General features: G+C 43.8%; 1 protein-coding gene and 1 long non-coding RNA gene across 8 annotated transcripts in view; one reads left to right on the top strand and one right to left on the bottom strand.

Annotated features, from left to right (window-relative positions):
• The window catches only part of LOC135092019 (innexin inx2-like), a 79,782-nt gene that overhangs the window by 428 nt on the left and 64,354 nt on the right, over nucleotides 1–15,000 (bottom strand). For 5 of the 7 annotated variants that reach the window (XM_063990137.1, XM_063990136.1, XM_063990143.1 and 2 more), the window contains exons 2-3: nucleotides 5,269–5,458; nucleotides 1–3,457 (exon numbers count right to left, since the gene is read on the bottom strand). The exon at nucleotides 1–3,457 is cut by the window's left edge and continues 428 nt beyond it. In XM_063990137.1, coding sequence (XP_063846207.1) covers nucleotides 2,335–3,457; nucleotides 5,269–5,458 — 1,313 coding nt within the window. In that variant the 3' untranslated portion in view covers nucleotides 1–2,334. Of the gene's footprint in view, nucleotides 3,458–5,268; nucleotides 5,459–7,437; nucleotides 7,660–15,000 lie in introns of those variants that run through there. The other 2 variants (XM_063990142.1, XM_063990139.1) reach the window with 2 other exon arrangements.
• The window catches only part of LOC135092021 (uncharacterized), a 24,378-nt gene that overhangs the window by 4,781 nt on the left and 4,597 nt on the right, over nucleotides 1–15,000 (top strand). The window lies entirely within an intron of this gene.

Here is a 15,000-nt window from a genome sequence, read left to right as displayed (position 1 = left end):
TTTTTTTCCTTTTTTTGTAGTTTTTTCATGTGTCTGTCTGTCTGTCATTCACCGCCACCGCCACCACCGCAACAACAACAGTAACAACTATGAGAGTACAAGAAGCTCTGCCTTGTGTGTGTATCAGGGTTTGGAACGCATTAAAAGAGCCTTAAATACTATACAAGAGGATTCAGTCTCATTTGTCTCTCTCTCTTATGAATTTCTCACTTTTTCTATTGCGAGAGGTTGAAAAGCAAGATATTTATTAATGAGTTTGAAAAATGTACGTTTTATCTTTTTTTTTTGCGGAAATTTCCACTTATCTGTTTATCTATCATTCAAAATGTCTACTATCAGTTTTATTTAAGGAATGTAAAGATACTGATAGTTTAAATAGTTTAAAAAGATAACACTAAATATATCGTAGTTTTCAGTGATGGAATGATTTAAAAAAGTGTTGTTTTGAGCAAAGGGACAAAAATCTTAGCAGGATTGACTGGTGGAATGTAACGATATCGAATGTTCTGACTCAAGGAATGTAAAAAAAAAAAAAAGTAAGTTAATGGAACCAAAATTAAGTAAAAATGTTCGCAATATTGACTGAAGAAACGAAAAATATAAGAGTTCATCCATAATTGACTGAAACAGAAAAAAAAGAAAAAGGCATGAAAAAAATAAATAATAATAATAATAATAATAATAATAATAATAAAAAAATCGGTTCTTGTCGGTTCTTCCTGTACCACGTGAAGGAGTCGAAAGAACCGCAAGAACGCACACGGACACGAACGTACGTACACACACGCAGAGTTATTCATTAATGGCACTTGTGTGATGGTGGAGTGCTGACTGACTGACGTGCTGATTGACTCGGACTGACTCAACATAATGCCGGGGAGAGAAACACACACACACGCACACACACACACATGGTATTAACCTTGTCATGTAAAATAAGTAGTAGTAGTAGTAGTAGTAGTAGTCGAGTAGAAACAGTAGTAGTAGTAGTAGTAGTAGTAGTAGGTGATTAAAGTAGAATAGCTTTTCTTCAATAAATATTTCTATGTATAACACTCATTCATACATTTTTCTTTACTACTTATTAACTTGCAAGATGCGATGTATAATGATTTTTTTCTTTTTTTTTTTCATGTGTTTTTTTTTCAGTTAATCGTCCTTCCTTCTTTTCTTCCTGTATGTCTGTATGTTTATGTAATATCGTGCACTGTGGCTTAGCATTGTATGTTTTCTTTCGTTCTATGTTTGATCATTATTTTCTGTAATCTTTGTGGGGTATTTTTTTTTTTTTTTTTCAGTTGCATTTATTATTTATTTTCTTGAGCTTTATCCTTTTTTCTTTCTTAAAACAAATGCATGTATTTTTTTCCTTTCTTCATTTTTTGTTTCATTTCCACCTTCACTTTCTTAACACAAATACGCGGTGTTTTCCCTTTTCCCTTTACTTTTCTTCCATCTCTTCACTTCCACAAAGTTTACTTAGATCATTTCTTTCCTTCCTCCATCTTTTTCACTTTCTGAACACAAAACTAGACATTTCTTTCTCTTCCCCTTCTATTTTTTAATCCTCGTTTTACTCCCTTAGCACAAACATTATTCCTACCCTTCCCCTTCTTTTACCATTGTCTTTTCTATGTCCTAACACAAGCAGGCTGGGTTGGGTCCTCTTTACTCTCCCGGTCACTATTTAGAAGGGTATTTAAGGGCCAACGAAGCCCAGAGATCATGAAATTGCGGGCACTTTGTTGAGGTGGTGTGATGGGTGCCGCGGTGGGGCCTCCTACAGAGCTGCCCTGGCCCAGGTGAGGCTAACACCTGTGGAGCCTCCCAGACAGGTGAGCGCACGGGAGTAAGGCACCTTAGAGTGTGTGTGTGTGTGTGTGTGTGTGTGTGTGTGTGTGTGTGTGTGTGTGTGTGTGTGTGTGTGTGTGTGTGTGTGTGTGGGAGGGGTTAGTTGTTGAGCGTTTTTTCTCTCTCTCTGTCTCTCATGTTGTACTTTACTTGGTCCCTTCGTTCCATGTGTGTGTGTGTGTGTGTGTGTGTGTGTGTGTGTGTGTGTGTGTGTGTGTGTGTGTGTGTGTGTGTGTGTGTGTGTGTGTGTGTGTGTGTGTGTGTGTGTGTGTGTGTGTGTGTGTGTGTGTGTGTGTGTGTGTGTGTGTGCGCGCGCGTGCAGTCCACCCTCCTGGCAGTAAAGGAACCCGCCTGCGCCGCGAAGCTCACCTCAGCGTCCTTTAGCTCAGCAGGAAGGACATGCAGGCATCCTAGCATCCTAGCACCCCTAGGCTTGACTAACCACTGGCGGGAGGCGGGCACGGAACACCTTCGCCGCGTCAACTACTCAATTAAGATACTAGTGGCCTTCTTTAGCAGCGGCGTCCGTTGGTCTGGGTGCGGGGCCTGCGGGTGGCGCTGCATCATCTCTGGGTTGTTCAGGTATTGCTGCAGGTACTCGGGGAGCATCTGCTGGTCCTGCGGGGCGGGGCGGCGCCTCAGCGTGTCCTGCATCTTGTTGGGCGGCATCTTGTCCTTGCCCTCCGGCGTGGGCCCCGGCGCGGGCTGGGGCTGCGCGCTCCTCAGGCTGGGGTCTGACAGACGCATCATGAGCTCGTAGAAGCGCACGTGGCTGAGGTGCCCCTTGAGGCGGTACAGCAGGTAGATGTCTCCGATCTTGCAGTTGGCGGCGACCTTCTGGATGACGTTGCGCACCTTGTCGCTGCCGTGCGCTGGCTTGGCGGTGCGCAGGAGGTAGCAGCGCACGCAGGGCAGCCACATGCACGCCAGGAAGACGAGGTAGCAGCAGGTGAGGAAGGTGAGCAAGATGAGCCACAGCCACAGCACCAGGAACACCTTCTCGTACAGCTCCATGATGGTCAGGTGGCAACCGAATTTCTCCGTACGCTTGTTGGTCAGCTGGTTCACTCTGGTCAGCTCACAGGTGGCGAACGGCGGGAACGTCTGCGACATGTAGTCCGTGAAGGTGCGAGGGTCGCGGGAGAACGGGTACGAGTTGAACCCGTATCCGATGAAGCGGCCCTGCAGGATGAAGTCGAGGTACTGCATGGCGAACAGGTCCACGCCCAGGGCCAGCACGTTCACGCCCAGGTACTTCCAGTAGAGGCCGTTGTGTGTCTTGAGGTTGAAGATGAGGTACCGCGCCGCCCTCTCCACCAGCTGTTCCTCCACCTGGTCGTACCTGCTGGCGTTGCTGGCTAGGTCCTCCAGCAGCTTCTTGCACCGCGCGTTGTCCAGACTCTTGGAGATCTTGCGCGGGATGTAGAACACGCCCGCCAGCACCAGCAGGGACCAGGAGATCCAGCGGTAGAAGAGAATGTAGCGGCGCGGCCCATTCTCCTCTTCCTCCAGGTATGGGTAGGACAGGCAGATGTTGATGTAGTCCAGCCGCACCTGAGTCTCCGCGTTGAAGTGCGACACGCAGGTGATCACGTCACGGTGATACCTGTGCGGGGGACACGTGTCGTTAGGCATGGTGGTTATGGGTGGTTAGTCAGGTAGTTACGGCTACTTGCGCTCTGCCTTGCTGTGTTCATTGGTGGAGGGAGGAGGGAGTGTTACCTGTCTGTACCTAACTGTGAGCCTATGCCTGCTTTCCCTGTAATTTTTTTCCTTGTCCGACCTGTGACTACATTTTTTTTTCTGGCCAAGGACAAAAAAAACGACAGAAAAAAAAAAAAAAAAAAAAGACCAACTAGACTGTATCACTAGGAGATTAACACAATAACCGTGGCATCAAATCACCCTTCACTTTATCAGCCATTTCCGTGTCAACATTTTGGAAGCAGACACGCTTCTTTGAATCTCACACCCTTGACTGATAAGAGATAAAAAAAAAAGGGAATATCAACAGCCACAGCTAATTATCAATACCTGATTACAATATTATCATGAACAGGTGACTGAATGACTGATTGTTTAACAGCGTCGTGTGTCGCTCAGTGGCAGTTGAGATAGGAGGATCTGTTGCCACTTGTCCATACCTGTGATTTAATAACGCCTGAGTAATTAGTGTGACCTGTATGGCGCAGCACGCAGGTAAGGCGCCACTGTTACCTGTCTTACCTCCTCTCAAGGGCAGGTGTGGTCAGGTAATTAATGACCTGGCTTATTGTTTTCTTTTTTTTTTTTACTTAAAGGTTAGAGAAATGTGATGAAATAGGCTTATAGGCATGGGATAATATTCAATCTTTTTTTTAACTGTAGCTTAATGGAGGAGGACAATTAATAGTAGCGACAGTGACAGTGATAGTGATAGTGATAGTAGTAGTAAGCGGTAAGTTTGGTAACGGATATAAGGTTTTTAAGCGAAATTATAATGATGATGATGATGATGATATGAGTAACAAAAATTATAATGATGATGATGATGATGATATGAGTAACAAAAATTATAATGATGATGATGATATGAGTAACAAAAATTATAATGATGATGATGATGATATGAGTAACAAAAATTATAATGATGATGATGATATGAGTAAAAAAAATTATAATGATGATGATGATATGAGTAACAAAAATCGTTAAGTACATGTAATATAGATTTTGAGTTAGTTGAATTTTGGAAACACTTAAACCAGAGGATATTTTAAAATTTACTTATAAATAGAATGAAGTACGTGTCTATTTAATACTGTGATCTTCTTCCTCTTCCTCCTCCTCCTCCTCCTCCTCCTCATCGTGATAACCAATATCAATGTATGTTTCTCAACTTTGTGTAAAATTTATGCATGATGTATGAAGATATTAGTGTATAAGAGGAGGAGGAGGAGGAGGAGGAGGAGGAGGAGGAGGTGGCGGCAAAGATGATAAATGGTGATAACTGATAAGAAGTTAACGGATGAAAGAAAATAAAAATGCACAGATCAAGATTGAAGATACGAAAACCAATGTGGTGTGTGACGTGGTGTGAGGGAGAATGTGACGATGGTGGTGATAAGGAAGAGGAGGAGGAGGAGGAGGAGGAGGGGACGAGGAACAGAGCGTGCATGAACTAAAAGAAAAGAAGAAAAATGGAGACACACACACGAACTCACACTATTGTTCCTCATGCTACGGCTACTACTACTACTACTACTACTACTACTACTACTGTGACACCTTCAGCAAACCCCTAGGCAGTGAATAGACTAGGTTAGGTTACGTTAAGTTAGAGTGTACATTAGGATACGTCCCTACTACTACAACTACAACTACAACTACTACTACTACTGCTGCTACCACCACCACCACAACACCACACATACTCACCATGAATACCACACCGTGAGGAAGCCCCCGAGCAGCAGACAGAAGGTCCATCTGTAGTGCATACGAAGCACCAGGCCGTCGCAAGTGGCGGAGCATATCTGGTTGGCGCGGCTCTTGATCACATTAAGGATGCTACTGAAAATGGAGCGAATGTCCACGCTTCCCGCACCGATAGACGGCATCCTCGCTCCTGTGGACAAGGGAGGTTAGGTTAGGTTTGGTTTGGTTTGGTTAGGTTTGGTTAGGTTACGTTTGATTTGGTTTGGTTAGGTTAGGTGAGGTTTGGTTAGGTTAGGTTAGGTTAGGTGAGGTTAAGTTAGCTGGATAGGAAGGTTGTAATTAAGGCAACCCCCATCCTGGCTCCTGTAGGCACGAAGGGTGGGGTCAGGTCAGGTCAGGTCAGGTGAAGTGAGGTTATATAAAGGGTTAGGTTAGGTTAAGTCACGAGTGAGGTTAGAGATGCGGTACAGAGGATGAATAGGGAGGGAATGGTTAGGTTAGGTTAAGTTAGGTTAAGTGAGGTTATGTTAGGGGTTAGAAGATACAAAAAAAAAAAAAGGAAAAAACACGAGATAGGAAAATAATGAAGAGGGGGAAGATAAAACAAGCAAATAAGAATCAATATAAGTAAAAAAAAAAAAACACGAGTGGGATATGAAGAAGACCGTAGTGACTTGGAGTGGCTGTTAAGTAATAAGTATTTAAGTGAGGACATAGGGAAGGTTCAGGGGGGGTATAAGTAGATAAGTACGTAAGTAGAAGCTGTCAGAGGGTGTGGAAAGGCTTGCGTTAAGTAGCAGTGAGGGGATGTCATTTTGAAGTGCGGGTTAGAAGTGTTAAGTGAAGTGTAAATTGTGAAGTAGCGATGAAAAGTGCCAGGATTTTTTTTTTTTAAGTAACACGATTTTTGTATGAGTAGAAAGTTTAAAAAGTAAGAAAAAAAGTAAATTGATAATATACTTAATTCATATACAGTGGAAATAAATTGTAAAATAAAACTAAAATCAAATCACACCTAGAATAAATTAATATTGGAACAGAATGCAAGATAAATTAAGTGCTTCAGTAAAAAAAAAAAGTAAATTAAGTTCTAAAGTAAAAATGAAAGTACATCCAATTCTGTAACATTTTTTTTTAGGGGGGGGGGGGGTTGACGAAAATAGTCGTGTTTTTCCCTACTTTTTATTTTGTGCTTTTGTTTTAGTTTCCCTTAAAGAAAACGAGGTTGAAATAAAAAACGGGACTGAAACACTTAAGTAGCAGATCCACGTGTTTCTCTCTCTCTCTCTCTCTCTCTCTCTCTCTCTCTCTCTCTCTCTCTCTCTCTCTCTGTCTCTCTCTCTCTGCGATGGCCAAAAGGTGGACATCGCTTCACTTAGACTTACAAGAACCAACACACTCGCACACTAGGCCGCGCACACAACCCTTCTCATCATCGTGTCCTCCCCTTGCCGGTATTCGAACCCAGACACGCCAGACAGCCGGCATATTCTTAACCACCGCGCCGCCTCGAGTTGAGAATGTAAAAAAGTATAAAAGAACTTCGAAAAAAAAAAAAAATCCAATACTGTCCAGTCACGCAGGGGTGTCTGAGCCTCCCCCGCACCTCCCAGTACACCCCAAACACACTCACTACACCCCTTGACACCTTAAACACACCCCAACACACCCCAAACGCACTCCAAATACACTCCAACACATTCCAGCCCGTTGATGTCACCCAGGACAACACACGGAAAAATTTATACCCCCACGTGGAGACTTTTAGGGATCTGTCTGCTTCGCGAGCATCCATCACCTTCAGGGGAGTGATAGAGTGTGGCGGGGGACGAGTGTGCACCGCTGGGACCTTTGGGAGTTCTGGTGCTACAGGTGATGGTGACAGGTGGTGGCTGGGCAGGTGAGAGCAGGTGAGGTTGTAGACAGGTATGTTAGGACCGCACCACCACCACCACCACCTCCACCAGCATCACCTCTGTGCTACTCTCAGGTGCTGCTATCACTCGAAACACCACCGCCACCACCGCCGAGGATTTGTGTTCGTGCGCACGTACTGTACACACACACACACACACACACACGCACACACAAAACCTACGTGCACTGTAACACCTACAGTACTACAACTGCTACACCACACACGTGCCTAACTCTGCGCTGGTAGGATACCTTCACGTGGTGGGTGGGTGAGTAAGAAAAGTGGGTGTCCGTGAGGCACACAGGGAGGGAAGGAGGCACTGTCAGGCACTCACCCTCGTGCACTCCGCTCACCACTTCAGCTCAAGCGAGACTGAGCTTCTGAGAGACCAGGCTGTGGGTAGCAGCACATCACTTCACGAGCAGTGGTGGATGCCAGACAGCGCGGTGGGCGGAAATTATAAAGACAGAGAGAGAGAGAGAGAGAGAGAGAGAGAGAGAGAGAGAGAGAGAGAGGGAGAGAGCTTAGGGACCTTCATTCCCCTATGATTCATCTATCCCTCTTCCTCCTCTCACTTCCCCCTTCTATCTCCTCCTCGTCAGTCTCTCGTCCTGACCTCTCTGTTTCTCTAATACTTAGCAACCTTCCTCAGTTCCTCTTCCTTGCTATGAGGGAACGTTTCAAATCATGACATAATAGTTACCGGGAATTACCAAAGTTTCCTACAACACTACCGCGTCAGGCACTACCGGTTCCTTAGAAAATTGGGTCGAAATATACTTGAGAAATTTTTTTTTAGATTATTTTTTTTACGAAACAGTTACTAAGGCTATTGTAATTTTCAGTTTAGGGACAATGCCGGGTTGAGAAATGCGTGTTCCCTTGTTGACGGAAAAGTCCAAAGTGACCAATATGTTTTGTTTGATTTGAGGAAGCGCTTGTGATTCAATGGTTTTCGTCATGGTTTCTTTGTGTTCATTATTCCTCACCTTTATTCTTCCTTTATTTATTCCTCCGTTCCTTCTCTCACTCTCCCAACCTCTCACTCTTACACTCTCAACCCCTCTCAGCCATTCTCAGCCTCTCTGTTGCTGCTCTCAGTCTCCCAACCTCTCACTCTTACTTTCTCAACCCCTTCTCTCCTCCTTCTCTCACTCCTCTTGCTCTCTCAACCCCTCCTCTCTTCCTTCCTTCTCTCACTCTTCCAACCTCTCAATCTTTCAACCCCTACTCTTACTTTCTCTTCCCTCTCTCACCCTCCCAACCTCTCACTTCCCTTACTCTTTCCAGGTACCTTATGATCACCTTGTACTGTTACCTAAGCTTCAATTAATTAATCGTACAGGTGTAGTTTTATTTACTCACACAGGTTAATTAGTCTATATTAGTCTATATTCGCAGTTACTTCGTTTCCATTGTAAGTGTTTAAGTAAAGGAGGGAGATGCTTACTTAGAGAAAATAATTCAGGATTTTTTTTTATATATATTTTTGATACTTGTTGCTTTACTTCAAGTCTGTGTGTGTGTGTGTGTGTGTGTGTGTGTGTGTGTGTGTGTGTTGAGTTGGCGTGCAGAGTCAAGGCCAGACTGTGTGTGTGTGTGTGTGTGTGTGTGTGTGTGTGTGTGTGTGTATAGAGGTGTTGAAGAATGTGCGAAGGTGGTGTGTGGGTTTGTGCGTGTGTGTGCGTGTGCGCGTGTGCGTGTGCGCGTGTGTGTTTGTGCGTGTGTTGTGTGCGTGTGTGTGTGTCGTTTGTACATTAGGAAATAAGTAAGTGTAAGTGAATAATGAGAGAGAGAGAGAGAGAGAGAGAGAGAGAGAGAGAGAGAGAGAGAGAGAGAGAGAGAGAGAGAGAGAGAGAGAGAGAGAGAGAGAAGCACAACATTTCCAAGACAGTAAGCTTCAAACACATCACAACTCTCTCTCTCTCTCTCTCTCTCTCTCTCTCTCTCTCTCTCTCTCTCTCTCTCTCTCTCTCTCTCATAGCCATACACACTAAGACGGTTCCCTCGTGACGGATGAACCGAAACCGAAGAGAAAGATGAAACGGAGCGCCATTTACGGTTACGGTTATAAAAGAGAGAGAGAGAGAGAGAGAGAGAGAGAGAGAGAGAGAGAGAGAGAGAGAGAGAGAGAGAGAGAGAGAGAGAGATAAACGTTACAATTTTTTTCCCTCTTTTTCATCCCTTTTTTTAAGTTTTTCCATCCTTTTATTCGTTTTCTTGTCCTGGTTGCCACTTTTCTTTTCTTTTTTTTTCCTTTTTCTTTCTTCGTTTCTTCAATGGATCGGATTTTGAGATTGTTTGTTTGTTTGTTTGTTAGTTTGTTTGATACGTTCGTTTCGTTTGATTACTTATTTCATGTTGCGTTCCGTGTAAATCTCTCTCTCTCTCTCTCTCTCTCTCTCTCTCTCTCTCTCTCTCTCTCTCTCTCTCTCTCTCTCTCTCTCTCTCTCTCTCTCTCTCTCTCTGTGTGTGTGTGTGTGTGTGTATGTATGAAAAGAGAGGCACTACTGTTACTACTACTAATATTACTGCTATTACTACTACTATTGCTAGTACTACTACTACTACTACTACTACTACTACTACTACTACTACTACTACTACTACTACTACTACTAAAGATCTGTGAGAACGTTCCTTATCTGCACGGTTCATAACCTTACACTCAAACTTTATCTTAATAGTACTTAATCCCAGAGAGAGAGAGAGAGAGAGAGAGAGAGAGAGAGAGAGAGAGAGAGAGAGAGAGAGAGAGAGAGAGAGAGAGAGAGAGACGGTGGATGCTGCCATAAAGATGAGAGATGAGAGGGATGGAGAGGGGGAGAGGGAGGGAAGGAAGGGTGTGTAGGGGGAATGGGATGGGTATAGGAGGGGGGGGGAGGAATACAGGTAATTGCATCATTTCCGGTGTCAAGTACCACCAGCATCAGCATCACCATCACCATCACCACCACCACAGTGTGTAATGGTGGTGGTGGTGGTGGTGGCGGTGGTAGTTTTCATTTTGTTTTTTTTTCGTTTTTTTTTTTTTTATTTTCATTATCTTCTTTTTATTTCTTTATTGTGTTTTGTTAAATATTTTGCTGATTGAATGTTGATGTATGACTCTCTCTCTCTCTCTCTCTCTCTCTCTCTCTCTCTCTCTCTCTCTCTCTCTCTCTCTCTCTCTCTCTCTCTCTCTCTCTCTCTCTCACTCTCATTCATCCCTTTCTCACTCACAAACACAAGTAAACGATTGAATTACACACCACAGGAATGAAGGAAAACAATTATCTCTCTCTCTCTCTCTCTCTCTCTCTCTCTCTCTCTCTCTCTCTCTCTCTCTCTCTCTCTCTCTCTCTCTCTCTCTCTCTCTCTCTCTCTCTCTCTCTCTCTCTCTTCCTTCCTTCCTTCCTTCCTTCTTTATTCCTTTTCAAGTGTTTTGTGTTTCTTTCATCTCTTTCTTTCACTCTTTTCTCTCGTTTATTACAGTTATGGTGTGCTCTCTACTACTACTACTACTACTACTACTACTACTACTACTACTACTACTACTACTACTATAAAAAAAACATACTACTGCTGCTGTTGCTGTTTATTTTTTCTCAGACTCTTATCACCACTTGTCCACACTGGCTGAGATGAGAGAGAGAGAGAGAGAGAGACACCCTTTCTCACCACTCGTACTGTACTGAAAGTGATGAGTGAGAGAGTGACGGAAGGACTCTCTCTCTCTCTCTCTCTCTCTCTCTCTCTCTCTCTCTCTCTCTCTCTCTCTCTCTCTCTCTCTCTCTGCAATAAGAAAAAAATCTGTACTTTCGTTCATTAGAGCTTTACTGAACTGCACCAAGGTCTGTGTGTGTGTGTGTGTGTGTGTGTGTGTGTGTGTGTGTGTGTGTGTGTGTGTGTGTGTGTGTGTGTGTGTGTGTGTGTGTGTTTTCCTTGTCCCCTGCTGTGCATCAAATTTCTCTTATTTTATGACGGCTCTCTTTTTCCTCCCTCCCATCTCTCTCTCTCTCTCTCTCTCTCTCTCTCTCTCTCTCTCCTCTCTCTCTCTCTCTCTCTCTCTCTCTCTCTCTCTCTCTCTCTCTCTCTCTCTCTCTCTCTCTCTCTCTCTCTCTCCTCTCCCATATGTTTAAGTTTATTTGTGTGTGTACTTTTTATTCCTTTTTACCGTGTGTGTGTGTGTGTGTGTGTGTGTGTGTGTGTGTGTGTGTGTGTGTGTGTGTGTGGAGGACGTGGGTTGGGCTGTTCTATATCCTGCTTCCTTTACTTCTTCCTGCTACAGCGTTTATTTATCATATTTATCCTTTGTTCTCCTTTATTCACCTATCATCTACTTCCTTTATTTTGTCTCTCCACCATGTGACCTTCTAACTCCTCATTCATCACTCCTTCCTTATTACATATCCTCGCGTGTCCTTATCTCACCCTGTCCATCTGTTCCTACGTGTCCCCAGGTGAGATGTCCTTTAATTGGTACGTGATGTCCATTCTGTCCGTGTCCGTAGCTGTCAGTCCCTTTAAACGTCTAATACCAAAGATTGCCTGGCTTTTTGATATGAAATTCTGCCTTAAGACCGATTTTTGTGTTTTCTCACCACGGATATTTTTTAAGGTTACATAATTCATTAGCTGGGTTCTCAAGAGTGTTTCTCCTGTTATTAATGGAGGAGTATTGTTAATCTCTCACTAAAACCATTAAAGAATAAAATCCTAGAACACCCGTGCCACTTCAACTTGAGCCTCTTGAAAGTGGTGTGGGGCAGCCAGAGGTCACCCGCGCGCTTCAGTCAGCAACAAAACCATACAAAAAACTGATACAAACGCGGTGCTTTTAAACGTCTGCCGAGAGATGAAAGCTGCTGTTTTTCCCTCAAATTATAAGTTCTCTTAAGTAATTTGGCATGAAACACTTAAGTCACGTGTTGAAGTGAGCTGAATAAGTGTAAACAAAAACAAGGACAGGTATGGCGATTTTAGAAGTTTATGGAGGGAGAGAAAGTGACGTATTTCACCTCAGATTAACCCTTGTATCAGCTGACTTGCCATGACATTGAATCTCACGTGCGGCAGCCAGCTGATTGTAGGTGAGCCACAAGTGATAATGCTGCTTGTAAACATATACTGAGAAGCAGAAGCTGTGGTTTTCATCTCAGACAATAGTACCCTTTATAACTTAACACTTTAAACCCACCACGGTGTTCGAATCAGCTGATCACACGTAAACAAAAACAGTGACATACATTCACCTAGGGGCAGACACATTAGCAATTCACTCAAAACTTCCCGTAAGACCCAATACGGCGCAACACACAACCCTACACACTTGCTCTGATCAGCTGATTACACGTAAACAAAACACTCACAAACATGGGCACGGGCGAGGCCACATGTGGGAAGAAAAGTAGGATATTTCAGACCTCAATCACATCCCAGTGGTCGCCCGTGTGATGTGATGAGATAACCTTACTGGCTTTGTGGCTTGGTTAAGTAATGTGTTAGGTAATGAGGTGGAAAGGAAGGTTGTGTTCTAGGGCCACAGAGAGGGGTGTTACAGGGGTGTCTGTGTGTTGGACTTTGTGAAGGTGTGATGTGATTCTTCTTTCTTTTGTTTGTGTTGTTGTTGGTGGTGTTTTTGTTATCGTTGTTGTTCGCCATATGTTTAGTAAAGCTTCTGTTTTTGTATTTAGAGAATTTGTTTACTTTTAACTATTTAACTACTACTACTACTATTACTATTACTACTACTACTACTACTACTACTACTACTACTACTACTATGTCCCCGGCAGCAGGTGATCATTGCTTTCTCACGTCCCTGAATCACCTGGGAAGTACTTCCGGTTATAGTTCTTGAGAGAGAGAGAGAGAGAGAGAGAGAGAGAGAGAGAGAGAGAGAGAGAGAGAGAGAGAGAGAGAGAGAGAGAGAGAGAAAGAGGATATCCCTAAAAATTTTCCGCTCCTTAATGTCCGTTTCCTCCTCCTCCTTCTCCACCTCCTTCTCCTCCTCCTCCCGGGGAAATACCTGCATTGTGACGTCACGCGCGGCCATGAGCAGGTGGAGGTGAGCAAATAAAGATAATTTCTTGACGCTACTGTGACGACTACTACTACTACTACTATTACTACTACTACTACCACTACTACTACTACCACTACTGCTACTACTACTACTACTACTACTACTACTACTACTACTACTACTACTACTACTACTACTACTACTTGAACTTCCCCATCTTGAGTGTTATTTTCATAGTTTTTTGCTTAGTAATACCATCACCATCCTCCTCCTCCTCCTCCTTCTCCTCCTCCTCCTCCTCCTCTTCTTCTTCTTCTTCCTCCTCCTCCTCCACGTGACTGAATCAATAACACCTTTAATGAAGCCAATGAAAACACACACACACACACACACACACACACTGACTCAAATGCCTTATTTTTTTTTTGTCTTTCTATCTTTCTTTCTATTTATGTTTTCTGTATTTCACTAGACAGACAGACAGACACACAGATTTATAACAAAAGAATAAGAAGAGGAATAGATAAATATTAGATAATAAGAAAAGTTGATAAAAAGGAAGAAGGGATAGGTGAGTAAAGGGAGAAAATAAATAAAGGGAGATGCTAGACCTGCCAAACCCCACCCGGATATTGTAAAGTGAGAGTGAGTATGTGAGGCATGTGGGCTCTCTCTCTCTCTCTCTCTCTCTGAGTATGACAAAACTTGACTCGAATTTCTTGTGTTATTCTCTCTCTCTCTCTCTCTCTCTCTCTCTCTCTCTCTCTCATCTCTCTCTCCTCTCTCTCTCTCTCTCTCTCTCTCCTCTCTCTGATGCAGCTGCGCGCGCTACTTAGATCGTTTTCTAATGACTTCGTTCCTGCGTCACGTTTTCTTTAGGGCTCTTGCGTCACGTTTTCTTAAGTGTTTTCATTTAATCTTTTCCTTCCTCTCTCTCTCTCTCTCTCTCTCTCTCTCTCTCTCTCTCTCTCTCCTCTCTCTCTCTCTCTCTCTCTCTCTCTCTCTCTCTGCTGTGTTTTCTCAGGTAAGCACACTAATTGGTCCGCTACTCAGGTGTGCTAATTAGATATCTGTCTGCTCAGTGTCAGGTGTTGGCTTCCTCACCTTCCCTTGTTACTAGGCAGGGTGTTTGTGTGCATTATTTATTCTTGTATGTGTTGTTGTTGTTGTTGTTGTTGTTTTTCTTTCTGTTGTTCTTGTGTCATGTTTTTTGTTTGGTTTTTGTATTTATATACGTATAGCTGCAGAAGGAAGGACACAACACACACACACACACACACACACACACACACACACACACTCACACACACACACAGTGAACATAAAATTCTAAAAACGTATATATTTTCACATCCTCCTCCTTCTCCTCTTCCACCTCCACCTCCTCTTCCACCACCACCACCACCACCACCATCACCTCCTCCTCCTCCTCCTCCTCTTCCTCCTCCTCTAGCTACATCCTTCCTGCTCCTTCTCCCTCACGTTCCTTCCTATCTCCTCAGTTTGTAGCGGGGCACGTCCTTCCTCATCGCCCCCCCCAGGATCTTTTCAAAGGCACTCTTCTCCACCACCTCCTCCTCCTTCTCCTCCTCCTCTTAGTGCCTCTTTGCGCTTGGTATCTGGCACTATTGGCACTCTACCCCACCTCTCTCTCTCTCTCTCTCTCTCTCTCTCTCTCTCTCTCTCTCTCTCTCTCTCTCTCTCTCTCTCTCTCTCTCTCTCTGCCTTCGACGCGTATTTTTTCTGCACATGGTGTTTGTTTATGATTTTTCCCCTATTTTTTTTTGTTTTGTTTTTTTGTTTTTCT

This window comes from Scylla paramamosain, chromosome 39 (assembly GCF_035594125.1).
Source record: "Scylla paramamosain isolate STU-SP2022 chromosome 39, ASM3559412v1, whole genome shotgun sequence".
Taxonomy (NCBI): Eukaryota; Metazoa; Arthropoda; class Malacostraca; order Decapoda; family Portunidae; genus Scylla; species Scylla paramamosain.
Note: the sequence above shows the minus strand (reverse complement) of the source record. Positions and strands in the feature narration are given on the sequence as shown.